General features: G+C 41.6%; 1 protein-coding gene across 1 annotated transcript in view; it reads right to left on the reverse strand.

The window, feature by feature from the left end:
- Positions 1-423: 423 nt before the first annotated feature.
- PTK7 (protein tyrosine kinase 7 (inactive)) overlaps positions 424-27382 on the reverse strand; it is an 88134-nt gene continuing 61175 nt past the window's right edge. Inside the window, exons 15-20 of the mRNA XM_027838439.1 lie at positions 26667-26822; positions 26003-26235; positions 24014-24094; positions 2452-2603; positions 1817-1995; positions 424-1332 (exon numbers count right to left, since the gene is read on the reverse strand). Coding sequence (XP_027694240.1) covers positions 1172-1332; positions 1817-1995; positions 2452-2603; positions 24014-24094; positions 26003-26235; positions 26667-26822 — 962 coding nt within the window. The 3' untranslated portion in view covers positions 424-1171. The remainder of the gene's footprint in view (positions 1333-1816; positions 1996-2451; positions 2604-24013; positions 24095-26002; positions 26236-26666; positions 26823-27382) is intronic.

Genomic DNA, 27382 nt, shown 5'->3' on the forward strand with positions numbered 1-27382 from the left:
CTTGCTAGGCCCTTTATTCTGCCCAGCTCCAAGTCTTAGCTAAAAGGGAGAGAGAGGGAAACCTGGGGCTGGGCCAGTACCAGCAGCCACTTTCTTCAGATTTCTTCATGGGGCTGTATAAACCTGGCACCAGCTTTCATGCATGAATACTGGAATGAACCACAGGATGTGGAACTGCATCCGAGCCCCACGAGACTCTATGAAAGCCACAGTGAGGGAGGGCATGGAGATGGGAGTCAGGGTGAAGGGTAGTAGCTAGGGGTAGGATTGAGGAGAACAGGTCATGAGCCTTAGAAGAAAGTTACAAAAAGGGCTTCTTTATTGAGAGCAGCGAGTTAAAAACCCCATCCCTGTGGCAGGCAGGGGGCAGGGGTGGCCCGGCCCTCCCCACCCCTCCAGACCCTCCCCTCCCTCCCTCCCCCCACAAACCCCACCTGAAGTTAAGTACAAAACTCGCCCATGGTGCATACAAAAGGGGCAGTAAATATAGTGTCAAAAGCTCCTGAAAAACTCCTTCATCTGCCAGGCACTTAGTAAGGGGAAAGGAGAGAGGGAAGGCAGAGCAGAGGGTAACAGGAGTAGGCCAGGCACAAAGACCAGACCCCTGGGGCATTCAAGGCAGGTACACACTCAGGAATGTCCCCCTCCGAATCCTGAGGCAGTCCCCATGTGCCTCACTCACTCAGGCACCTGAAGACTCCTAGACTGTCACCAATCTAGCCCTGATGCTTAGTCTTGGTACCTTAGGAAAAGTCCCAGGACCTGACCTGGCCTGACATCCGGGGAAGTCGGCAGGTTAAGTGGTAGGGCTAGGTGCCCAGAGCACAGAGAAGGCCTATGCTGCTCATTAGTATTACCTGAGGTGCCAATGCTGCTCCTGGTAAGGGGGGGGACAAGATGCCCAGCCCCCAGGTCCCAGTGACCCAGCCAATACAAGGGTCAAAGGAGCAAATGCAAGGGACTGAGTTGGGGGAGACAGGGAGGAAAGCCCAGGCTCTGCCCAGGCTCAGGTCTACCTGTCCATGCCAGGTCAAGGAGCCCAAGAGCAGAAGGGGAGAGGGAAGCCATGCCCAACCTGCCGCGAGGTCCATGGGAGCAGCTGGCACTCCCTGCTGGGCTTCCCCCCGTCCCTCGCCCATCCTGGGACACAGCCTGCCCCGGGACTCCCTCCTCACGGCTTTCCATCAGCAGAGCTCTCTCCGAGCACGTTAGCGATCTCACTGAAAGACGGCCGATCTTTGGGGCTGGGAGCCCAGCAGCGCTGCATCAGCCGGTACAACTTGGAAGGACAGCCCTCAGGCTGCTGGAGCTGCGCCTTTCCCGCCTGTAGGTCTGCGGCAGGAGAGGGGGGAAAGGATGCCTCCTCAGGTCTCTCCCTCCAACCCACTCTCTCCCCCCTGCCCCAGAGCCCCATAAGCACAGGGCTCAAAACCTGTGCACTCCCTACTCCCTTCCCATGGGGCCCACAGAATTCTTTGACAAAGCCAGTAGGGAGCCACAAACCTGAGGGGCCCAGAAAAGTTACGACAAGCTACCCACTAGGGGAAGTGGGTAGAGAGAGTGGGGTGTAGCCTCACTCCCCCTACCCCACCCTTCCAACCTCATTTCCCTGTCGAATCATAGATCTGGAGCTGGAAGGAATCTTAGAGGCAATGAAGTCTGACCCCCTCATGGAACAGGTGAGGAAACTGAGGCAAACAGCAGTTAAGTGACTTGCCCAGGGTCAAACAGCCAGTAAATGTCTGAGGTGACATTGGAACGCTGATCCTCTAAGTCCAATGTCCTATATGTTGCACTCCTGGGTAGAGACCCCTACCTGCCAGCACCTCGTCGTTAGCCTGCCCACCATGGGGCATCTCGCCGTGGGTAAACACCTCCCACATCAGCACCCCAAAGGCCCAGACATCTGACTTTGTAGAGAAGTCACCCTCCAGGACAGCTTCTGGGGGCATCCAGCGCAGCGGGATCCAGGCTTGACGGAAGTGGTAATATTCACTAGAGAACACAAAGGTGAGTCCTTAACAGATGATCTGGGGCCCAGCCTCAGCCCCCAAGGCAGGAATCCCTGATGTGTGAAGGGCCCTTGGCACTTTATAACCTCCTGAGAAGTCCTAATTTTTTCTCACTGTGAGTGACATCAGAGAAGCTTACAGGATCAAATGAAAAGAGTTTGTGTCTATTTTAAAAGAAGAGAGTTGAGCAGTAATATGTAAAAATGCTCCACCTATAGGGAGAGTAGAAGTAGCAACCCCTTTTTTCTGGGCCCCCGTTTTAGAATTCTCCATATTCAAAATCCTCTTCCCCCATCCCTACCCTATGCCCTACAGTTTAAAGTTTCTATGACTGTTATCCATACCATATGACTGTTATCCATGTTTGGCAGGGAATGAATGGGTAAGGATAGGAAAGGTCACATTGAGGAGGGGTACAGTACCCTCCCAGTAGCAGTACCTGTTGTAGACATCCTTGCTGAGGCCCAGTGAGGACACCTTCACTTGTCTCTGGGCACTGATGAGGCAGTTTCGGGCAGCCAGGTCCTTGTGTACAAACCTACTGTTGGAGAGATGTTCCATACCCAAGGCCACCTGGGTACAGAGGGACACCTGCCAGGGAGAAGAACAAGGGTGGTGGGGAAGGTTGGTCAGAGAAGCTGAAAGGAAGGAGTTGATGGCGACAAGCTTCACTCAGAGGTGGAAGAAAGAGAAAATGATTTGAAATAAGAGGACCTGGGTTCAAATCCCACACTGCCACACCACCTGTGAGACCTTGGGCAAGTTTTGAACCTCTTATGACCTAGATTTCCTCAGTGTAAGATCTTGGAAAGGTGTTTCACATACAGAATGCTGATGACACTGACACTTCTATACTGCAGCAGCCTGCCAGTTGGTCTCGCTGCATCAAATCTCTCTTCTACTCAGCTGTCAAACTGAATTTCCTAAAGTCTAGGTCTGACTATGTCACCTTCCCATGCAATAAACTTGAGTGGCTCCTTATGATCTTCAGGATCAAATATAACACCTTCTGTTGGGCATTTTTAAATATTATTTATTTTAAACATTCATTTTAAAAAATGTTGACTTCTGAATTCTTTCCCCCACCCATTATGAAGGCAAGACATGTGATACTAATTATATATGTGAAGTTATGCAAAACATTTCCATATTAGCTATGTTGCAAAAAAAAGCAAGAAAAATAAAGGAAGTGAAAAAATATGCTTCAATTTTCATTCAGACTCCATCAGTTCTTTCTCTAGAGGTGCACAGCATTTTTCTTTTTTTTAAATTAAAATTAATAAATTTATTTATTTTTAGTTTTCAACATTCACTTTTATAACATTTTTGAGTTCCAAATTTTCTCCCCTCTCCAAGATGGCATGCAATCTGATACAGGCTATACATGTACAATCACGTTAAATATATTTCCACATTAGTCATGTTGTGAAAGAAGAATCAGAACAAAAGGGGAAAACCATGAGAAAGAAAAAACAAAAACAAAAAAAGGAGAAAATAGTATGCTTTGATTTGTATTCAGACTTCACAGATCTTTCTCTGGATGCAGATAGTATTTTTCATCATGAGTCCTTTGGTATTGTCTTGGATTATTGTATTGCTGAGAAGAGCTAAGTCATTCACAGTTGATCATTGTACAATATTGCTGTTACTGTGTACAATGTTCTCCTAGTTCTGGAGAACTAGAACACTTCGCTCAGCATCAGTTCATATAAGTTTTCCCAGGTTTTTCTAAAAGCACCCTGCTCATCATTTCTTATAGCCCAACAGTATTTCCGATCACAATCATATACCACAACTTGTTCAAGCTGTGGTATATAAATGTAATGGAATACTATTGGGCTATAAGAAACAATGAGCAGGCGGACTTCCATCACAATCATAAACCACAACTTGTTCAGCCATTCCCCAACTGATGGACATACCCTCAATGTCCAATTCTTTGCCACCACAAAAAGAGCTGCTATAAATATTTTTGTACATATAGGGCCTTTTGTTTTCATCTCTTTAGGATACAGACCTAGTGATGGTATTGCTGGGTCAAAGGCAATGCATAGTTTTATAGCTCTTTGGATATAGTTCCAAATTGCTCTCCAGAACATCTGGACCAGTTCACCACTTCACCAATAGTGCATTAGTGTCCCAATTTTTCCACATCCCCTCCGACATTTGTCCTATTAGCCAATCTGATAGGTGACTCTGACCTCCATGCTGTTCTTCACACAGGACCCTTCCCCATCTCTCCAAACCATGCATTTTCATTGGCTGGCCCCCGTGCCTAGAACTCTCTCCACCATCTCTGTCTGTTGTGTTCCTAGTTTTCTTCAGGTCTAGCTAAAACCAAAGAAACCTTTCCCAATCCCCCTTTATACTAATGTCTTCCCTCTAAGACTATCTTTCCAATTTATCTTGTCAATATCTTGTGTTGTGTATACATAGTTGTTTGCATGCTGTCTCCCCATTAGACTGTAAACTTCTTGAGGGCAGGGACTGTTCTTTATATATTTTTTTAGTTTTATTTTTTAATTTAAAAATTTTTTTTTAAATTAATTAATTTGTTTTTAGTTTTCAACATTCACTTCCACAAGATTTTGAATTCCAAATTTTCTCCCCATCCTGTCCCTCCCCCCACCCCAGGACATCATGCATTCTGAATACCCCCTTCCCCTAATCTGTCCTTCCTTCTATCCCCCCTCCACTTCTCCTATCCCCTTCTCCTCCTATTTTCCTGTAGGGCAGGATAGATTTCTATACCCCATTGCTTATATATCTCATTTCCCAGTTGCATGTGAAAACAATTTTTAACATTTGTTTTTAAAACTTTGGGTTCCAAATTTTCTCCCTTCCTCCCTCCCCCCCATCCACTCTCATTGAGAAGGCAAGCAACTTGATACGGGTTATACATGTGTAGTCATACAAAATACTTCCATAGTAGTCATGTTGTGAAAAACTAACTATATTTCCCTTCATCCTATCCTGCCCCCCATTTATTTTATCCTCTCTTTTGACCCTGTCCCTTCTCAGAAGTGTTTGCTTCTGATTATCCCCTTCCCCAATCTGCCCTCCCCTTTATCATCTCCCCCACCCTGCTCTCTTATCCCCTTCTCCCCTATTTTCCTGTAGGGTAAGAGATTTCCATACCCACTTAAGTGTGTATGGTACTCCTTCCTTAAGCCAAATCCAATGAGAATAATATTCCCTCATTCTCTCTCACCTTCCCCCGCTTCTCCTCCACTGTAAAAGCCTTTTCTTGTCTGTTTTATGTGAGATAATTTACCCCATTCTCTCTCCTTCTCCCAGTATAATCCTCTTTCACCCCTTAATTTTCTTCTCCAGATATCACCCCTTCATTTTCAACTCACGCTGTGCCCTCTATCTATCCACATAATTTTTTGCCTCCAACTACCCTAATACTGACAAAGGTCTCATGAGTTACAAATACCATCTTTGCAGGGACAGTTCTTTCTCCTTTCTTTGTATTCCTGATGCTCAGAATAGTGCCAGGCACATAGTAAGGGTTATTAAATGCTTGTTGACTTGACTATAATGCCTTAAATTTATAAGGCACTTCCCCTCATAACAACCTTGGGAGATAGACAGAAAATATTATTATCCTTCATTTTACAGATGAGGAAACTGAGGCTCAGAGAAATTAAGGGATTTGTCCAAAGTTATAATGATAAGCTTCAAAATCAGAATTTGAAACTAATTTGCCCAATTTCAAGCCTTTCCATTGTATGGCTTCAATCCAGGTGTTGAGAGATAGGAAGAAGTCATAACAATGCTTCGTATTATCTAGTGGCGACTATGTGGATAGAGTGGTGCTGGACCTGGAGTCAGGAAGACCTGAATTCAAATACTTCCTCAGAGGCTTACTAACAGTGTCACCTTGGACAAGTCACTTAACTGTTCTACCTTAGTTTCCTCATCTGTAAAAGGGGAATAATAACAGCATCCACCTCCCAGGGCTGTTGGAGGGATAAAATGAGATAATGTTTGTAAAGTATTTTGTGACCTTTAAAGTGCTATATAAATGCTAGCTATTATTTGTATGGTACGGTCCTGGCCAGAGACTCAAGGCATGTATGCATCCAAGGGACCAGTCTAGGCCCATTACCAGTACGTTAGCAACTAGGTAATGAATGCTTTGGCCACGGTACTCCACCTGTTTAGTTCGTTATGATTTTCAAGGTACGTCTATATTCATCATTTCATTTGAACCTCAAGGTAAGCTTGCTAGTCTTGTTTTTTACAAATGAAGGAAAATGGAAGCACAGAGGGGTTGGGTAGCTTGCCTCAGGTTGCACAGCAGGTTGGTGGGAGATCTGGGATTAGAGCCCTTACCTCCTAACCTGTGTTCCTTCTACTACATACATGGCTTCTCAGTCCCCACAGTAAGAGAAGGGGGGACATAAAACACAGATTTTAGTCACTGGGGAAAAATAAGAGTGTAGGGAATGGGAATGCCCAGCACAGGGGAGTAATTATTACTGGTCCTGGGGCAAGTAAAATAACTGTAATTATGATGTCCCAAAACATGCTATTGCTTGTTTGGCCTGTGGGTATAGATGTGGATGTTACAAAAAGAGGTCCCCAGATGAAAGTCAGTGTCACTAATTCTGAGCCACTTCAATAGCCAGGAAGGTCAGGCTTCCACTGAGTTATACGAAAATTGCTAAGGCAGAGAGAAAATGGACCCACATTACTAGGAAAGCTGCCACTCTAAGATAATCACTTCTCTTAGATGTAGTCTATACTGGGATTACAGCAGCCTTGAAAGACCTGCAGTCTATACTATCCCCAGACAGGTATGGTCTATACTGGCCAGAGAATTGCTAGCTAATGATTATTTATCATTTGTGCAAAGAAGCACCTGAACATTACCATTGGTGGGGTCAGGTGGGTGGGGGGGATCCACTTCTGAGGCAGGGATGGGTATGCTATACTTTCTGGGTAACAAAAACTTCAGTAAACACCAGCACTTGGTTTGAAGATTCAAAGAGCACCCCCCCCCACCCCCTGCCAAGGGTGTTCAAACCAGTGGCTGATAGGAAACATGTTGATATTATTTTTCATTTTTTTCCCCAATAGCAGTGAAACAAAGAGAAAAATAAATGTTTATTAATTGCATTAATTGGCTAAAAGCCTTCAAGTCATCTCTGATTCCTTTATCTACCAACTCCCTAAAACTAATCATCAGCTATCTGACTCTAAAACTTCTCTCCTATCCATTCCTTTCTCTGCTCATACTGGAACCACCTGAGTCCAGGTCCTCATTATCTCCAGCCTGGACTATTTTTTTTTTTTTGAGTGAGGCAGTCGGGGTTAAGTGACTTGCCCAAGGTCATACAGCTAGTACAAGTCAAGTGTTTGGTTTGAGGCCGGATTTGAACTCAGGTCCTCCTGACTTCAGGGCTGGTGCTCTATCCACTGCACCACCTAGCTACCCCTCCCAGCCTGGACTATTAAAACAGACTATGGTCTCTCTGCCTGTGGTGTTTTCTCCTTTGTCCAGTCTCATTTCTCTCTCTCTCTCTCTTCAACTATCAAGGATTTATTTCTTCTCCGTCCCACTCCCCACCACATCTCTCATGTGTATCCATACATAAATGTACACACACAGCATCTTGAATGTATCACCTCTATTTCAGAAGGCAGGTGGCACATGTCGCCACTGGTCCCCTAGAATAGTGGGGACCACTATTCATTGATTAGAATCTTTCAGTGGTGCTTGTCTTTACAATGTTGTTGTTGCATAAATTGTTCTCCTGGTTCTGCTCACTTCACCTTTCATCTCTTCATTCAAATCTTCCCAGGTTTCTCTAAAATCATCCCTTTCATTTTTTCACGTCACAACAATATCCCCATTACCCTCACTTAATCTAATTTGTCATCCATTCCACAAGCCTTTTAGTTTCCAATTCTTTGACACCATAAAAAAAGCTGCTATAAATGCTTTTGTACATCTGGGTCCTTTTGTTCTTTCTTTGATCTCTTATAAGTACTACTCTCCAATCCACTCTTCACAAGAAGGCCAGAATAATCTTCCTAATAATTTGACCACGCTGCTACTTCACAACTGAAAATCCTTCAATGGTTCCCTATTGCTCACAGGGTAAAATACGTACTCTTTAGTCTGGCTGGTATTCAAGGGCCTCCTCATTCTGGCTCCAAACTACCATTGTAGCATTACTGCATACTATGACCACTGCACAAAACTCTGTTCCAGTCAAACCAGGCTATTCTTTACTCCCCATTCTTTTCTTGCCACCCCCAGGAAACAACTACAAGTGACGCTCTGTGACTGGATCACATCTCTACCTGGTGAAAGCCTTCTCTCAACTTTCAAAGCTCAAATCTTCTTAATTCATCCCACTTTTAAAAAAAATTTAAGCACCTACTATGTGCAATACATTGTGGTAGAGCTGAAGATAAGTAGATACATATGACACAGGACTTATTATAAGCTCTCTGGGAGCTTATAATCAGACGGATAAAGGAACACACAAGGAGCCATGATTAAAATGAGATAAATGCAAAAGAGAAATCTAGGGTAAAGTGTTATGAGGCGTCTGAGGTCAAGATCATTTTTAGAGGGGGGTGGGATGCATGGTGTTTGTGAGAATGAGAACATACATCTTAGGCATGGGGAAGAGGAGGTAGATAAAAGGATTATTCCTAAATGAGGAATGTTATGAGCAAATCCTGAAAGGGCAGGATGAGGATGAGAGAGATGAAGGCTAGTTAGCATTGGCTGAAACAGACTCGTAACATAAGACTAGATAGACAGCTGGGTTGTGGCTAGATTGTACAGGGACTTGAATGCCACAGTTAGGTGTTTTATGCTTTATTCAGGAGGCACTGAGCAGTCACTGAAAGTTTGATTTTTATTTATTTATTTATTTTTAGGTGAGGCAATCGGGGTTAAGTGATTTGCCCAGGGTCACACAGCTAGTAAGTGTTAAGTGTCTGAGGCTGGATTTGAACTCAGGTCCGCCTGACTCCAAGGCCAGAGCTCTATTCATTGTGCTACTTAGCTGCCCCTTCATTGAAAGTTTTAGAGACAAGTTATATATGGTCATGGATGGGGCAAGCTGGCCATCAGAAAGATTAACTGAAGAAAAGTACAGAGGAGCAAGTGGAGAAGGGATAGACTGGATGTAGAAAAACCAGTTTGGAAGCTATTTAATTAGAATCATCATCACAGAATCATAAACCTAGAACTGGAAGGAAGCTCAGAGGACATCTAGTCTAACTTTTTCATTTTACAGATGAGGAAACTGAGGGCTAATGAGGTTAAAGGACTTGTCCACAGCCACACAGGTACTGAAAGAGGTAAGATTTGAAGCCAGATCCTTTGACTTCAAAATCAGTGCTCTTTCCACTGCCTCTCAATTCATCAATTTAATTCAAAGAGCATTAAGTGCCCAGTTTATGTAAAATACCATGTTAGATGTGGGGAATAAAAGGGCCAAAATGATTCAGGCCCTACCCTCAAAGAGCTTATAGCAGGAAAAGAAAACATATATTGAGTATTCTCAGGTGTCAGTGAGAAGGGTTTAAGTGCCAAGAATGGCAAAGAGGCTTTGTAATGTGAGATGGGATGCTGAATTTAGGGAATAGCTTACCAGTCCTGTTTGGCTAGAGTGTAGAGTGGGAAAAAAAAAAGGAGTGATACCAAATGAACCTGTAAAGGAAGCAGAATGGAACTAGACTGTGGGAGGTCTTAAATCAGTCTTAGGAGTCTAAATCGTATCCTAATAGCAACAGGGAAATCACTCAAAAATTTTTGAGCCGGAAAGTGACAATGATTGTCAATCCTGTGCCTTAGGAAGGCATCTGACAGCTGTGTCAAGGATGAATTGGAGGGAAGATACTGGAAATGAAGGAATGCTTTATCAGGGTATTATAATACTCTAGGAAGGAGAGGAGGAGAGGGCCTGAATTAGGGGGGCACTCATGCATACAGAGAGAAGGAATGGAAATGAGGGATATTTTGGGAAAAATCTGACAAGACTTGGTAACTGGGGAGATAAATGAGAGGGAAAAGGCAAAGATAACTATAAGGTTTCTAACCTTATAGAAAGATGTAGAAAGATGACAGTGACTTTAATAGAACTGGGAAATTTGGAGAAGAGGCAGGTTTGGGAAGGGGGGACGATCATTTTATTTTGGGTATGGGACAAACAGGTGGTGACTTTCAGCAGGCAGTTAATGGTGGTGTAGGACTGGAGTTCAGGAGAGATATTAGTGAAGGTAAAAAATATTATTAAGCATCTACTATACACTGGGCACTATGCTAAGCACTTTACAAATATTATCTCATTTCATTCTCAGAACAAGTTTGGGAGGCAACTGTTATTATCATCATCCTCATTTTACAGTTGAGTAAACTGAGGCAAACAGAGGTTAAATGACTTGCCCAATATCACACAGTAAGTGTCTGAGGCCAGATTTGATCTCAGGTCTTCCTGACTCCTAGCTCAGCACTCTATGCACCCTCTCCACCGGATGAAAATGGATTATTGTTGTCATCTGTATAGAGATGACAGCTGAGGAGATTATCAAGAGAGACTGTAGAAGAAGAAAAAAGATCTCCGGATGGAGCCGTAGGGGGACGAGAGATAAAGAGGCTGAGGAGAGGTTAGAGGAATAGAAGACAAGACAGAAAATGGCGTCCAGGGGGCTGTTGAAAAGGTCAAAAGCTGCAGGGAATTCAATTAGAGTAAGAACTAAGAGAAGATCCATTGTGTTTGCTGTTGTTAAGTCGTTTTTTCAGTTGTGTCTGACTGTCCATGACCTCATTTGGGGTTTTCTTGGCAAAGATACTGGTGTGGTTTACCATTTCCTTCTCCAGTTAATTTTACAGATGAGGAAACTGAGGCAAACAGGGTTAAGTGACTTGCTCAAGGTCACCCAGCTATTAAGTGTCTGAGGCTGAATTTGAACTCAGGAAGAGGAGTCTCTCTGACTCCAGGCCCAGTGCTCTAAGCACTATGGCGCCACTTAGCTGTCAGGATGTTAAGTTTAACAGTTAAGAAACCAAGAGGGGAGTGGAGCCAATATGGTGGAGAAAAGACAAGGACTCACCTGAGTTCTCCCAAATTCCTCTCAAAACAACTTTAAATAATGCCTTAAAATGAATTCTGGAGCAGCAGAGCCCACAAAAGGAAGGGATAAAACAATTTTTCAGCCCAAGATAACTTAGAAGGTCAGCAGGAAAGGTCCCTTGAACACGGGTGACATTTGAACTCGGGTCCTCCTGACTTCTGGGCCAGTGGTCTATCCACTGCGCCACCTACCTGCCCTTCAAAAGGATTTAAAAAAAAAAAAAAACAACTAAGAGAGGTAGAGGAAAAATTGGGAAAATAAATAAGAGTGATGCGAGAAAATCATGAAAAAAGAGTCAATAGTTTGGTAAAGGAGGCACCAAGAAATACTGAACAAAATCATACCTTAAAAAATAGAATAGGACAAATGATAAAAGAGGCACAAAAATCCAATGAAGAGAAGAACTCCTTAAAAATCAAAATTGGCCTAATGGAAAAAGATGTAAAAAAATTCACTGAAGAAAAGAACTACATTATTAAAAAGTAGAATCAGCCAAATGGAAAAGGAAGTACAAAAGCTCACTGAAGAAAATAAATTCCTTAAAAATCAGAATAGGGCACACAGAAGCTAATGACTTTATAAGACATCAAAAAACAATAAAACACAATCACAAGAATGGAAAAAATAGAAGAAAATGTAAAAGATCTCACTGGAAAAACAACTGACCTGGAAAAAAGACCCAGAAGAGAGTTTAAGAATTATTGGACTTGGGGCAGCTAGGTAGCACAGTAGATAGAGCTCTGGCCTTAGAGTCAGGAGGATCTGAGTTCAAATCCAGCCTCAGACACTTGATACTTACTAGCTATATGACCCTGTACAAGTCACTTAACCCCAACTGCCTCACTAAAAAGAAAAAAAAAAAAACAGAATTATTGGGCTGCCTGAAAGCCATGATCAAAAAAAGACCCTGGATATTATCTTTCAAGAAATTATGAAGGAAAACTGCCCTGATATTTTAGAATCAGACAGTAAAATAGAAAGTGAAAGATCCACCAATCATCTCTTGACAGAGATCCAAAACGAAAACTCCCAGGAACATTATAGTCAAATTTCAGAGCTCCCAGGTCAAGGAAAAAATATTGCAGGCAACCAGAAAGAAACAATTCAAATATCATGGAGTCAGTCAGTGTCACACAAGATTTAGCAGCTTAAAGAATCAGAGGACTTGGAATATAATATTCCAGAGGGCAAAAGAGTTAGGATTACAATCAAGAATCACCCACCCAGCAAAACTGAGTATAATCCTTTAAGGGAAAAAAATAAATATTCAATGAAATAGAGGACTTTCAAAGCATTTCTGATGAAAAGACCAGAGCTGAATAGGAAATACGACCTTCAAATACAAGACTCAAGAGAAGCATGAAAAGGTAAACAGGAAAGAGAAAGCATAAGTGATTCAATAAAGTTAAACTGTTTACATTTCTACATGGAGATAGATGATAATTGTAACTCCTAAGAACTTTGTGCAGTTAGAAGAAGTATATATAAGAGGGCATAGATGAGAGTTGAATATGATGGGATGATATGTAAAAAAATAAATTAAGGGGAGAAGGGAAAAGGGAGAGGCAGAATGGGGTAAATTTTCTCACATAAAAGATGTATGCAAGAACTTTTACAGTAGAGAAGGTGGAAGAGAGCTCTTGAAACTTATTCTCATTAAAACTGGCTCAAAGGGGGAATAACAAACACACTCAGTTGGGTATAGAAATCTATCTTATCCTACAGGACAGTAGCAGGAGAAGGGGATAAGAGAAAGGCAGGGGTGAGGGTAGAGAGAAAGGGTTGCCAGGTCATGTTGATAGAAGGGAGAGAAGATTGGGGGAGGCAGTAGTCAGAAGCAAAACACTTTTGAGGATGGATAAAGAAAAAGGAGACAGTTGGATAAATGGGGAAAATAGAATGGAGGGAAACAGTTATAAATGTGAAAAAAATTTTACAAGTTTCTCTGATAAAGGGCTCATTTCTCAAATATATAGAGAACTGATTCAAATTTATAAAAATAAGAGCCATTTCCCAACTGGTCAAAAAAAATAGTGAAAAGATATGAAGAGGCAGCTTCAGATGAAGTAATCAAAGCTATCTATGGTCATATGAAAAAATGCTCTCAATCACTACTGATTAGAGATATGCAAATCAAAACAACTCTGAGGTACCACCTCACACCTATCAGACTGGCTAATAAGACAGAATAGGGAAATGTCATCAAATGTTGGGGGGGATATGGGAAAACTGACACAGTAAATGCACTGCTGGCAGAGTTGTGAACTGATCCAACCATTCTGGAAAGCAATTTGGATCTATGCCCAAAGGGCTATAAAACTGTGCATACCCTTTTGACCCAATAATACCACTACTAAGTCTGTACTCCAAAGAGATCAAAGAAAAAGGAACAGGACCTATAGGTATAAAAATACTTATGGCAGCTCTTTTTGTGGTGGCAAAGAATTGAAAATTGTAGGGATGCCCCATCAATTGGGGAATGGCTAAACAAGCAGGATGATCTCAGAAAAATCTGGAAAGACTTACATGAACTAATGCAAAGTAAAATGAGCAGAACCAGAAGACCACACACAGTAACAGCAATATTGTACAATGATCAACTGTGAATGAGTTGCTATTCTCAGCAATACAATCCAATACAATTCTGAAAGACTTATGATGAAAAATGCTATCCATCTCCAGAGAAAGAACTGATAGAGTCTTAATGCAGATAGAAACACATTTTTTAATAAATTTATTTATTTTTAGTTTTCAACATTCACTTCCATAAGATTTTGAGTTCCAAATTTTCTCCCCATCTGTCCCCTCCCTCCACTCCAAAATAGCATGTAAATTGAATATACATTCATATTAAACCTATTTTCACATTAGTCACATTGTAAAGAAAAATGAGAACCAATGAGGGAAACCACGAGATAGAACAAAAAAAAAAAAAAGGGAGAGAGAGAGAGAGCAAATAATATGCTTTTATCTGCATTCAGACTCCATAGTTCTTTTTCTGGATGTGAACAGCACAGAAACGTATTTTTAAACCTTTTTTTGTTTGTGTTATCTTGCACAACATGACTAACATGGAAATATATTTTGCATGATTGCACATGTATAACCTATATCAAACTACTTGCCTTCTCAATGAAGGGGGAAGGGAGGGAGGGAAGTAGAGAATTTGGAACTCAGCATTTTAAAAAACGAATGTTAAAAATCGCTTTTACATGTAATTGGGGAAAAAATAAAACATCAAATAAATATTTAAAAAAAAGAAGAAGAAAGTAGTAACATACTCTCTGGGAGAAAAAAAAAAAACCAAGAGTTACTTTGGAGAGAGCTATTTCAGAAGAGCAATGGAGTTGGAAGCAAGACTTTAAAGAGTCTTGAGAAGTGAGTGGAGAAGTGAGGAAGTCAAGGCATTTAACACAGACGACTTTTCTGAAGGTTTGGTTATAAAAGGGGAAGAAATTTAAGACAATAGCTTGAAAGAATGGCAGCAGGGTCAAGTAAAGGTTTGTCTTTGTTTTTTTAAAGGACAGGGAAACCTGGAAATTTTTTCAGCTGAGGGGACAGAGCAGAGAGAAGGGGAATGACTGCTGTGAAGATGGCAGAAGGGGATGGAATCAGAGGTTAAGAAGGAAGGAGTTCAAGTTATCAGAGAAGAAGGCTACTTCTTTTGAGAGGAGTGGAAAGGTGAGGATAATGACATTAGAGACAAAGAAGAGAGTTTACTTACACAAGGTGGCCTCAGCCCTCTCCATAAAGCAGAAGTTAAGTTCATCTACTCCAAAAAGAGAAGAGGGGTGGAGGTGGAGACTTGAAGAGAAAAAGAGTTTGAAACACGACTGTGACAAGTATGACAGAAGTTATTCAGGGATGACTGCAAAGATTACTGTACAGCATTAAGGTTAGATAGCGTAAATTTGTGGTGAGTCCTGTCAGCAGGATTTCATAATTTCCTCTGCCAATATCTGACAGATCAGGAGTGGAGGAATCAGATGGCTGTATTAGCCAAGGCTGAAGGTTAGCTGGGAATAAATGGCAAAAGGTCAAAGGGCAAGGGATTTAAAGGTGATGGAAAAGACATCACCGAAATGGCAGACCATAAGGTCAAGAAGGAGGAAGGAGCAAAGTGAGGCCAGAACAGAATTGATGGACTCCATAAAACTTTTTCCTGATTTCCGAAATTATAAGTACAACTGCTCTCTCCTTCAATCTCTTATGCTACTCTATTTGACCACTTCTCATCATTTAATCATATATTTTAAACTTGTACAGCTTCTTGTTTATGTCTTTTTCTACTAATATTCTTTTGTTGTTGTTCAGACATTTCAGTCATGTCTGATTCTTCCTGACCCAACTTGGAATTTTCCTGGAAAAGATACTGGAGTGGTTTGCCATTTCCTTCTCTAATTCATCTTACAGATGAGGAAACTGAGGCAAAGAAGGTTAAGTACTTGCCAAGGGTCACATAGCTAGCATCATGAGGCCAGATTTGAACTCAAGAAGATGAGTTTTCCTGACTCCAGGCCTGGCACTCTATCTACTGCACCACCTAACTGCTCCAAAAAAGATAACAGGATCACAGATTTAAAGTTGTAAGGGATCTTAGAGACCATCTAGTTCAATCCCCTCATTTTACTGATTAGTCTGTCGATAAGTATTTATTAAGTGCTTACTATGTACCTCACACTGTGCTAAGATCTGAGTATACAAAGAATGAGGAACTGAGGCCAAGAGAGGTTTAAATATTATGGCTATTAAGTGGCTGGGGTGGGACTTGAACCCAGGTCTTCCTGACTCCTGAGTCTGTTAGGCTTTCCATTATGCTGCCTCTTGGCTACATAAGACCAAGTACATGTAGAGCAGGTCCATGCCAGAGGCAGCACAATTATGAGAAAGGAATTTTCCAGGTAATGAAACAGGAGAAAATGCCAGAGTATAGAAAATATCTTGGACCTTATTACTGTCAAATAAGAACAATTATAAAATTATCAATAACTACTGAGGTATATGTCAGCTAGGTGGCACAATGGGCTTAGAATCAAGAAGACTCATCTTCATGAGTCTAAATCCAGCCTCAGAGACTTAGCAAGTGTTGTGTGACCCTAGGCGAGTCACTTAACCCTGTTTGCCTCAGTTTCCTCATCTGCAAAACAAGCTGGAGAAGGAAATGGCAAACCACTCCAGTATCTTTCTACCAAGAAAACCCCAAATGGGGTCAAGAAGAGTCAGACATGACTGAAATGACTGAAGAGCAACAATAATAAGGTATATGGCTACTTTTTCATATCTACACAATTTTTATAAAAATAATCTACTAACCGACTTGGAAGAGGAGAGTGTACTTAAAGAAAATAGGAAAGAAGAACAGGCAGACTTTTGCAAATGACCTTCAACAGCAGATCACATCATCACCGTTACACAAATGACTAAAAGGTATTGATAAGATAAGCGCTCACACTGTGCTTGTTTGTTGATTATTAAAAAAAAATGAAAAGCATTTGATTGGTTAGTTCAGGGGTAAAAACCAGCCTTAGCTCAAAGGCTGTACAAAAACAGGTGGTTGACTGGATTTGGTCAACTGAAGTTTGATGACTTCTGGGTTAGAGCAAAAATGGCAGCCAAAACACTCCCCCTCCAACTGGTGACAACAATGTGTATTGTAAAAATCATACAAGACTCCTTGAAAGATGGACCAGATCTAACGTTGTTCAATGACGTGTTTGTGAAGTACAAAAGGGGGAAATGGAGACACATGCTTGGCCAAGATGTCTGCCAGTGATAAAGGTTATCCAGTACAGTGTCCAGATAAAGGGAGGATTCTTTATACAGGGTATTCTCTGATGCTCCTGCTTGCAGAGAGCATTGAGACAGTTACATAAAGCTCTGGAACATTACGGAGCCTCCAAGACCAGCAATCACTCAAAAAAGTTCAGGCTGGGTGAAAAAAAATAAATGGATGAAGAATGCATACTGTCCAGACCAAGAAGAGAAAGGGTATAGTGATAGTTATGCCAAAGGTAAGCAAATCAATGGGTCATTTGAAAACAAGAGGTCAAAGGGCAGCACAAACATGCAGGACAGCTTTGGAACTGACATACTGGATTTAGTATATACTTTAGAAAAGTTAGACACAATGAAAAGTAGCTGTGTGTCACATACAATCTTCTTTTTCTGTTCTTTGTACATGGAAATATTTGTGTTTGTCAAGTACAGAGAAAAAAATAAAACATATAATTCTCAAAAGAAGAGGTGGTGGTCTCATTATGAAACATATCAGATAAGGTGGCTGAATGGACTGGTGTTACTTAAATGCTTTTCCATTGTTACAAGGAACAGTTCAAAGGTATGGAAATAAGGTGAAATAATGACCAAGTTGGTAAAAAAAAAAAAAAAGCAACCATAAAACTCTAAAAAAATTTCCACACAATCCATTCTCTTCCTTCCAGTGTCTCTCAGGTGTTCCTGATTGTGATAAGAGACAGAGATCTGAGAAAACACTATCAATTAGGCCAATTCTGCCTTGGGCTTTAAAACCCCAGGACACCATCCCTTCTTGACAAGTAATCTGCATGCCACAAAGTCTTTTGTAATCTCCCCTCTCTGGTTCAGAAATTCCTTTCCCTGCCAGCTCTCTGCTGATGTGGCTGACAAGGTAGAGAGACCTCTGGTCTGGCAGAAGGCAAGCAATCTGGTGGGGGGTGGGAGGGCGAGAGGAAGAAATGAAGAGGGCACTAGATTTGGCACAGTGATAGCTCTTAAGTTTTGGGGACACAAGCCTTGGGAAACAGTTTAACAGAGCTCTGGTAGTCAACCTGTAGACACAAACGGATTAAGTGCTTCCTGAAACTGCTGGGCAAGAAGCCATCTGAAGGCCCTCAGGATTAACACTGAAAACCTGACATAGGAACCTCATCTAAGAATTTATTTAGTTCCCTGTGGGCAGAAAGCAGACTCACCCCTTCCTTTCCATTTCTGCTCACCTAGTTCCTCATACAAGTTCTGATTAATCCATTACAACACCACCGAGACCTTTACATTCCAGCTTTTAGCTTCTTGGCCTATTGAGCTACCCTACCAAATATACTTTGCAAAACAAAAAAATAGATAGATAAGAGTGATATAGATATGTAGATATATAGTGAGATATATACACACATACCCACACATATATACTAGGTATTATGATTATTACTGCCCTTCACATACCACTCAGACCTTTGAAACTTACCTTTCCACTATGCCCAAAGGACTATAAAACTGTGCATACCCTTTGACCCAGCAATAGCACTGCTAGGGGCTGAGATCACAAAAAAAGGGGAAAGGGACCCACATGTACAAAAATATTTATAGCAGCTCTTTCTGTGGTGGCAAAGAACTGGAAATTGAGGGGATGCCCAATTAGGGAATATCTGAACAAGTTGTGGTATATGAATGTAATGGAACACTATTGTGCTATAAGGAATGATAAGCAGGTAGACTTCAGAAAAACTCAGAAAGACTTGTATGGACTGATGCTGAGTGAAATAAGCAGAACCAGGAGAACATTGTACACAGTAACAGCAACATTTTACTATAATCTTAGCTCTTCTCAGTAATACAATGATCCAAGACAATTCCAAAAGACTCTTGATGGAAAATGCTGTCCACATCCAGGGAAAGAACTACGAAGTCTGAATGCAGATGGAAACATACTATTTTCATTGTTCTTTTTTTTTGTTTTTTTTTCTTTCTCATGATTTTTCCCTTTTATTCTGATTCTTCTTCCACATTATGACTAATGTGGATAAATATGTTTAATATGATTGTACATGTATAATCTATATCAGATTGCTTGCCATCTTGGGGAGAGGGGAAGGGAGGGATGGAGAAAAAATTTGGTACTCAAAACCTTATAAATATGAATGTTGAAAACTATCTTTACATGTAATTGGAAAAAATAAAATACTATTAAGTGGAAAAAATTGTAAAAATAATAATTGTAAAAATCACCCAAAAAGGGCAGCTAGGTGGCACAGTGGACACAGCTCCGGCCTTGGAGTCTGGAGAACCTGAGTTCAAATCCGGCCTCAGACTCATAACACTTACTAGCTGTGTGACCCTGGGCAAGTCACTTAACCTCGATTGCCCATCAAAAAAAAAATCACCCAAAAAACCCCTCACCTTACCTTTCCAGTGTCTATGCCTAAAACTAATTCATGCTAGTGTCAATATCTGACAATACCTACATGGACCATTTTTCACACTGGTTCCACCAAACCCTGGCATTCTAATTCTATAAAATTTTCAATGTTAGTCATACTTTCCCCCTTTAAAATATTAGATATGAAATTATATTACATACACCAATTTCAGTCTGAAATTCCTCCATTTTGCTCCAAAATTTACTTAATTCCATCCCTACTCCTGTCTTGATACTTGGTGAGTATTCCAAATCTCCAGACCCACTGGACCAGAATATATGGCTCAATCAAAATTTTTCAAGCTTCATTATTCCAAGGACAGATTAGATGGGTTGATTAGTTTGATTGGGAGCTGCCTAACTGTGCCAGCCTTACCTACTAGCCTTATTTGCATTATTAACCGGGGCCCCCTGGAGATAGATCTTAGCCCCAAAGAATGAATGCTTGCTGGGAGAATTTCAAGCACTGTGGTTAAACAGTGGGGGAGGTATTCTTAGGAAGGTGTTCTCTCAGTACATAACAAGACACTTTTCCTCTCAAATCACACCACAGAAGCAAATGATCCTACTTATATCTGAAGCTTCAGCCAGGAAAATGAACCTTGACGCTTTCATCCTTTGCTCCAGCTCTTTTCCTTTAGAATTTAGGTCAGAAAGGTCTCTTTCCACCAGGAAATCTATGGTGAGCCAAAACCTACTGATAGTATTACTGGGCATGTACACTCCAAGTATCTCGCTTATACCTTCCATGTAATCCCTTCCCTTAAATCCTATTCTGTTGTCTCTTCATGGTCTGGTGGGGCCCCTGAGTTATTAAAGGCTACATCAACAAAATACAAGCTTTGGTAGTTCTTATATCAAATTGGAAAGGGTCTAGAGAATGGACTCTGAAACAAACAGTACGCATGTCTTCCAAGGCCCAGACTAGCTAAGTACTTGGAGGCACATAATAGGATCAAATGGTTTTAGAGCTGGAAGGGGCCTCAGAAGCCATTTAATCCAACTTTCATTTTAGACATGAAGAAACTGAGTCCCAGAGAAGTTAATTAATTAATTATCCATTAAGTGGATAATTTTGGTTACAATAAATTAAAAAGGTTCTATGTAAATAAAACAAATACTGCCAAGATCAAAAGGAAAGCAGAAAACTGGGGGGAAAAATTTTATAGACAGTTTCTCAGATAAAGGTCTCATAGCTCAAATATATAAAGAACTTTGTCAAATAGTCATTCCCCAATTGATAAATAGCCAAAGGATATGAACAGGCAGTTTTCCAATGAAGAAATCAAAACAACTTATAGTCATACGAAAAAATGCTCTAAGTCATTATTGATTAGAGAAAAGCAAATTAAAACAACTTTCAGATATCATTTCACACCTACCAGATTGGCTAAAATGAAGGGGAAAGTGACAAATGTTGGAATGGATATGGAAAAATCGGGACACTAATTCGTTGTTGGTAGAATTGTGAACTGATCCAACCAATTTATAGAGCAATCTGGAATTATACTCAAAGAGTCATTAAACTGCCTATACCCTTTGACCCAGCAATACCACTACTAGGTCCATTTCCAAAGATGACTAGGTAAAAAGGAAAAGAACCTACATGTTCTAAAATGTTTATAGCATCTCTCTTTGTGGTAGCAAAGAACCGGAAATTGCAGGGATGCCCATCAACTGGGAAATGACTGAACAAGTTGTGGTTTATGATTGTGATAGAATACTACTGTGCTATAAGAAATAATGAGCTCAATGACCTTAGAAAAACATGGAAAGATTTGCATGAAATAACAAAGAGCAAAATGAGCAGAACCAAGAAAACACTGCACACAATTGTATATGGTAATATTGCTTTAAGAATGATTTAGAGTGAATAAGTTATTTTGATTATAAATACCCTAATTAACTATAAAGGAGATCTTAAGAAAGACACTATCTGCATCCAGAGAAAGAACTGATAAATAGAAATATGTGTAAAATAATTTTACATATATACATCTATTTGTGTTTAATGGTGGCCATCTCTAGGAGGAGGTGGGAGGGGCAGGGAGGGGAGGGTAAGAAAAAAAGAAGGGAAAAAAAAGAAATTTACATGATAACTTTGTTGTATGTTTGAAGGGAATAGCAAACATGGTGGATTTGTAGTTTCATGTACAATCATCTTTTTCATTGTGCTATGTTGTGGAAATGCTTTTTTTTATTCCGTGAATAAAAAAATAAAATTTAAAAAAAGAAACCATCTAATCCAATTTTGATTTTACACATGAAGTAACTGAGTCCCAGAAAAGTAAAATTGTAGCCCTAGGCTACACAGGTAGCAATGAAAGAGCCAGGGGTATAAACTCAATTATTTAACTCCAAACCCAGTGTTTTTTTATCACGAAGCTGCTCAATCATCAGGTGATTAATTTTTTGGCCATAGCAGATCATGAAGCTATCATAGGATCGGGGGTTGAATCCTGACTCTGCTACTTTCTGCTCTGTGTAACCTTGGGCCACCGGATAAAGTACTCATAAGGATGAAATCATGAACTCTCTGGTCTTCAAAGTGTGCAATCCTCATGTACGTTCCACTAAACCCACTGATGCTGACTTTTACTGCTGACTTTTACTGCAGATGCACTCATATACATCTCATCTAGTCTCCCAACTAAACGAGCAGACGCTATGGTTTATAAAGAACTTTATAGCTATTATCTCACATGATTTGACCCTTGCAACAACCTTGTGCAGTGGGTACTATTAGCCCCCTTTTTCAGATGAGAAAACTAAGGCTGAGAGAGATTAAGTGACTTGCCAAGGAGTCACACAGTCCTTTACCTAACCTGTTCATTGCTTCTCAGCCTGTCTGCCCCCCACCTCACCCCTCAAGCCACTGTGAAGAAAGATAAGACTCAAACAGCTGGGCTGTGGTAGAGCTGGAGATGTAGCACATAGTAAAGAACTCTGGATTTAGGGCCAAGAGACTTGAGTTCTAGTCTCAGCTGTTTCATGAACTCAGGGTAAGTCACTTTGGTTCTCAGTTTCTTCCTCTATAAAAGGATGGTCTCTTAGGTCCACTTCAAGTTCTTATAGGTATGAGATAAGAGTCTGGAAATCTGTTTTTGGAACTCAAAAAGAACCTTGACCACGGAGCCCATGAAAGGCTCCTAGACCAGGGGTTGCCATATAACCAAGCGCAGGAACCATTAAGAGGGGAAAGGAAAAGAAAACATTAGGAAGCCCACAGTCAAAACAAAAGAGGCGAAGACTCTGTATAGACAAACTACAGATTTCTCATCCTTTTCTTGCTACCATCTACGGAATATTTAAGGTGACAAAAGCCTAGAAAATGCCACCTACCCTGGGAGTTGTATTTGTTACCTTTGATCTTTTGGGTTGGGAAGATACATAGCTGTTCCTGTCCCTAGAAGAATGTATGTATCACAGAACTGCAGATTCTCAGGACTTTAAGGGACCTCAGAGGTCACCTACTCCAGCCACACTTGAACAGGAATCCCCTCTAATAATAATAAACCCTGTGATTTTGCCGGTCAAGGAAGTTCCTTCTACAGGTCTGCACCTTCTCTGCATGTTTGGTCTTTAGAGAGTTTTCTAGGACACTTACAGGTTAAATGACTTGCTCAGTCAGCCGGTATGTGCCAGAGATAAAACTTCAATCCAAGTCTTCCTAGTTTCAAGGTCACCTCTCTATTCACTACATCATGCTAATCACTGATATTTATATTTATATGACATATTTTGCATGGATTATTTCATTTGGGAAACCAAGTCTTGATTGGAAGGGATCTCTAGAGGGCACTGAGTTCACCCACACCTTAATAAGAATCCCTTCTACTGTACAATATAACCAGCTGATCATCTAGTTTTCCCTTGAATAACTAATAATTACAGCTAACATTTATATAGTATTTACTATGGGCCAGGAACTGTGGTAATTCCTTTATAATTATTATCTCATTTGGTCCCCTTAACAACCTTGAGAGGTAGGTGCTATTATTACCCCCATTTACAGATGAGGAAACTGAGGCAAATAGGTCACTTAGCTAGTAAATGTCTGAGGCTGGATTTGAACTCAGGTCTCCTCATACTCTATCCAATTGCTGTCCCCTTAAAGACCTCCAGTGCTGGAAATTTTCTTTTTTTTCCTTTTTTTAGGCAATTGGGGTTAAGTGACTTGCCCAGGATCACACAGCTAATAAGTGTCAAATGTTTGGTCTAAGGTCAAATTTGAACTCAGGTCCTCCTGACTTCAGGGCTGGTGCTTTATCCACTGGGCCACCTAGCTGCCCCTTGGAAATTTTCTAATGACTGAGATATCCTACTCAGTTTTTAGAGAGCTGATTGTTAATTAACTTTTCCTGACCATCAAGCCTTAATTTGCTTCTTTGCAAACTTCTACCCATTGTTCCTAGGTCAGCTCTCTAGGGCCAAGCAGAACCAATCTGATCCTGCTTTCATAAGGAATGACCTTTCACTTTCAAGGGGCCCCACTTCCTCTCCAACCAAGTCTCCTTTTCTCCAGATCAAACATCCCCAGTTCCTTCCACCCAAATCTCCTGTGGCATAATCCTGGGGGAGAGGGGCAGGGAGGGAGTAGAGGGAGTTAAAGAGCACATCTCCCACCATACCCCTTCATCGCTGGTTCTATTGATTTTACCAGTCTCCCCCATAATAAGCCTCCAACCTTCCTAGAACATTCGCTCCCCCTCGCCTTCACCTTCTGTTTGGTGCTGAGGGGCTGTGGCTTCAGCTTCTCATCCTTGCTCTTGGAGATCCTCAGGAACTGTTTCAGGTCCCCCTGAGGGAGAAACAGAGACAGTAAAAGAGATACCAGGGCTTCTTCAGCCCCAGGGTGATAGACCCTCTCAAACTGGAGAACCACATATGCACCAGACATCTACCAAAGTGACCTGAAACTCTCCGAGGGGAAAACCCAGTATTGACGGATATAGATAAGGAGAAGAGCTGGAAGTTCCCAATGAGTTCCTTCACCAGGAGCTCCCTCTACAATGCAGGTCAGCACCTTCCCTGCATCTTGGAGCCTTAGAGACTTACCTACAGCTGCAGTGTCAAACTCAAATAAGAAAGGCGGGGGGAGAGACACAACAAGGTTCCCAGCAGGCATATATTGACTTAGAAAACCACATACCAACATCATCTATGTTGTACTTTTTCTTATTTTGTTAAATATTTCCCAATTACATTTTAATTGGTTCTGGCCTGATAGCAGTATTTGACATCAAGTCACTTGCCCAAGATCATGCAGCCTGGGCCAGGGGCAGGACCTAAATGCTGGACCCAAAGCAAGCTCCCTAATCCACTATGTCACGCTATCTCTCAAGGGGATAGAAAATAGGACATTAAAGGATATGGAAGAAGAAGGAAATATATTCATTATCCTTGGGGGAAATTTGATTGGTTGATTGAAGCCACAACCACCAAGCTGACTTGGCATAAGGGAGAAGCTAGTGGCAGAAAAAGATGTCTGTTACATAAATCCATGCCTAAGATGGCTAGGACCTATAGAAGGATAATGGCTTTGTCCGTGAAGAATAAGGGTCACATTTTATGTTATTTTATTTTATTTTATTTTGGCTAGGCAATGGGGTTAAGTGACTTGTCCAGGGTCACACAGCTAGTAGCTGTTATGTGTCTGAGGCAAGATTTAGAAACAATGACAACAATAGGCATTTATATACCACTTTAGGTTTACAAAGCACTGTATGGATATGATCTCATTTGATTTGATTCGCAGAACAACCCTACGAGGTAGATGCTATTATACCCATTTTACAGATGGGAAAACCACAGGCTCATAGAGGTAGGGTCACATAGTTTATAAGTGACTAAGCAGGCTTCGAACTCAGGTATTTCTGACTACAAGGCCAAGTTAATAAAAACATTGCCATTATTAGCCCTTGTTATATTATAGTGGAAGAATCAATAAGTCTTGGGCAAAGAGGAGTGGGAAACTGATGCCTGAGAGGATTATCAATGGTGACAGACAACTGAAAGACAACAGCAAACTGGGTTTTGACAGTGGTGATGGGACACCTTGAGGAAGAAGTCCTGGCCTTGTGGTGAAGCAGAATGAGACAGAGATATTCTGAACATGTCAAATGCAGGAATTTGTTTTGTCTGACATATCTGTTACAAGGGGTTTTCTTTCTCTTTTTGTTTGGAAAAGGTGGAAGGGAAAAGAAACAGATTTTTGTTCACTGAAAAAAATTAAATTAAAAAAAGAGGAGCTTGGAGAAAAACCCAAATAATCACAACAAAGAACTAAATAATGGGTGAGTAGGAAGGAATGTAGAACTGTGGGCTGTTCACAAAGAACATTTGAGGTTTTTTTAAAACAATATTTTGATAACTATATTTTAATACATTTGGTTTACTTTGTAATCCTGTGGATTTTATATTGTACATTTAACAACACAACTCTGAGGAGTCCATAGGTCTCAGCAGACTGCCTGAGCGGTCCATGCCACAAAAAAGGTTAAGAACCCCCAGTGTTAGAGCAGGAGGCCTCAAGTGAATCCTGGGTTAATAACAATATAAATAGCAAAGAATCACCAGTGCCCAGCAATGGTGAGGAGAGTACTCCAGATGACCCTCAAGTCAGGTTTGGCCAAGGTGTCCTCCCCTGGTACCTGCTGCCCCATTCAACCTCATCCCTGTGTCCGAGGTCCCCATCCCAGCATCGTACCAGGTCCACATACTCCAGGATCATGTAGTGGGGCTCGGCCTCCCGGCAGAGGCCTAACAGCCGCACCAGGTTGGCGTGACTCAGCTTGCCAAACATCTCAAATTCTCGCCGGAAGTTCAGCTGCAGCTGTTCGTCCCGGCTCTGAAGGCTCTTCACCAGCACCAGCGTCTCGGCCACCCCATCTTCCAGGCCTTGGGCCTTTGCCAAGAACACATCCCCAAACTCGCTCTTCCCTACAGGCAAAGTGCCAGGTCAGTCTCTACCATTCCCAGGGTGGTGACACTGGGTATCCCATATCTCCAGCATACCCTTGGGGAAACATGACTCCTCCTCCCATCCCACTCTGAGTCTCAATTACTAAAACAGCTCTGCCGATTTGAGGAGGGACCTTCAGGTACAGAACTGGGGGAAAAGGCTGGTGTCAGCAGAAGAACCCTAAGATTCCAGATTCAAAGCTGGAAGGGACCTTAGAGGCCATGAAGTCCAAACTCCTCCTTTTACAGATTAGGAAACTGAAGCCCCCTTTAAAGAGGGGACGCGACTTGCCCAGGATCACACAGCCATTTAGTGTCTGAGGCAGATTCTGAATGTGATTCCACATCTAAGGCCCTATCTGCTCTACCACACCTAATACCAGAAGCACAGCTAGTCCAAGGCAACAAACCCAGGGTGGTGATGGACTGCAAGTTGGCACGGGGAAAATGCATCTTATCACTGGTACTGTGCCGCTTGTTGGCGGCTGAAGAGCCAGAGCCCAGGTTGGTCAGAGCTACTTCTTCTCGGATTTCTGCTGTGGGCTGCCCATTCTGCACGGGTCCACCTGCAGAGAACAGGAGTGAGCTGAGATTCAAGAACCCAGACAGCTCAATCCACTTCCTCCTCTTTCCTGTTGTTTCAAGCAACAGCCAAAACTGACTAAGCTCAACCCACTATTCGCCATATGACTGGGTCTGCCAGCCAGCATTCATGTGCCTTCCAGGGGCTTACAGAATGCACCATGTTTATGTGGAAGTGGCTAAACCACAGGTCAGATCACATTGCCTGATACTCGACCTTCTGAAGAGAAATGACAATTATAAACCCTGTTAGCCAGCAAGGTGGATGTCAGTGCCTCCTCTTAACACCAACATCACAAAAAGGGTTCAGTGAGACTGAAGAGGGTCCACCAGTTGATGAATGCAGCAGACACTGGGTATCAAGGGAAATAGAAACCAAGAACGTGTCTACCTCATCTGAGTCAGTGGTAAACATAGAGATATGTAACTAATGACATTCTACCCTCAGAGAGTTCTCAGGTGATGAGGAACACTCACTCAGGATTCCCCATCCCTTGCCAGAACAAAATTCTGCTCTGAAGCCTTGCTCCCTGGACTGACAACT

Source organism: Vombatus ursinus, unplaced genomic scaffold, assembly GCF_900497805.2.
Source record: "Vombatus ursinus unplaced genomic scaffold, bare-nosed wombat genome assembly UNPS02014826.1, whole genome shotgun sequence".
In the NCBI taxonomy this organism is placed as follows: domain Eukaryota; kingdom Metazoa; phylum Chordata; class Mammalia; order Diprotodontia; family Vombatidae; genus Vombatus; species Vombatus ursinus.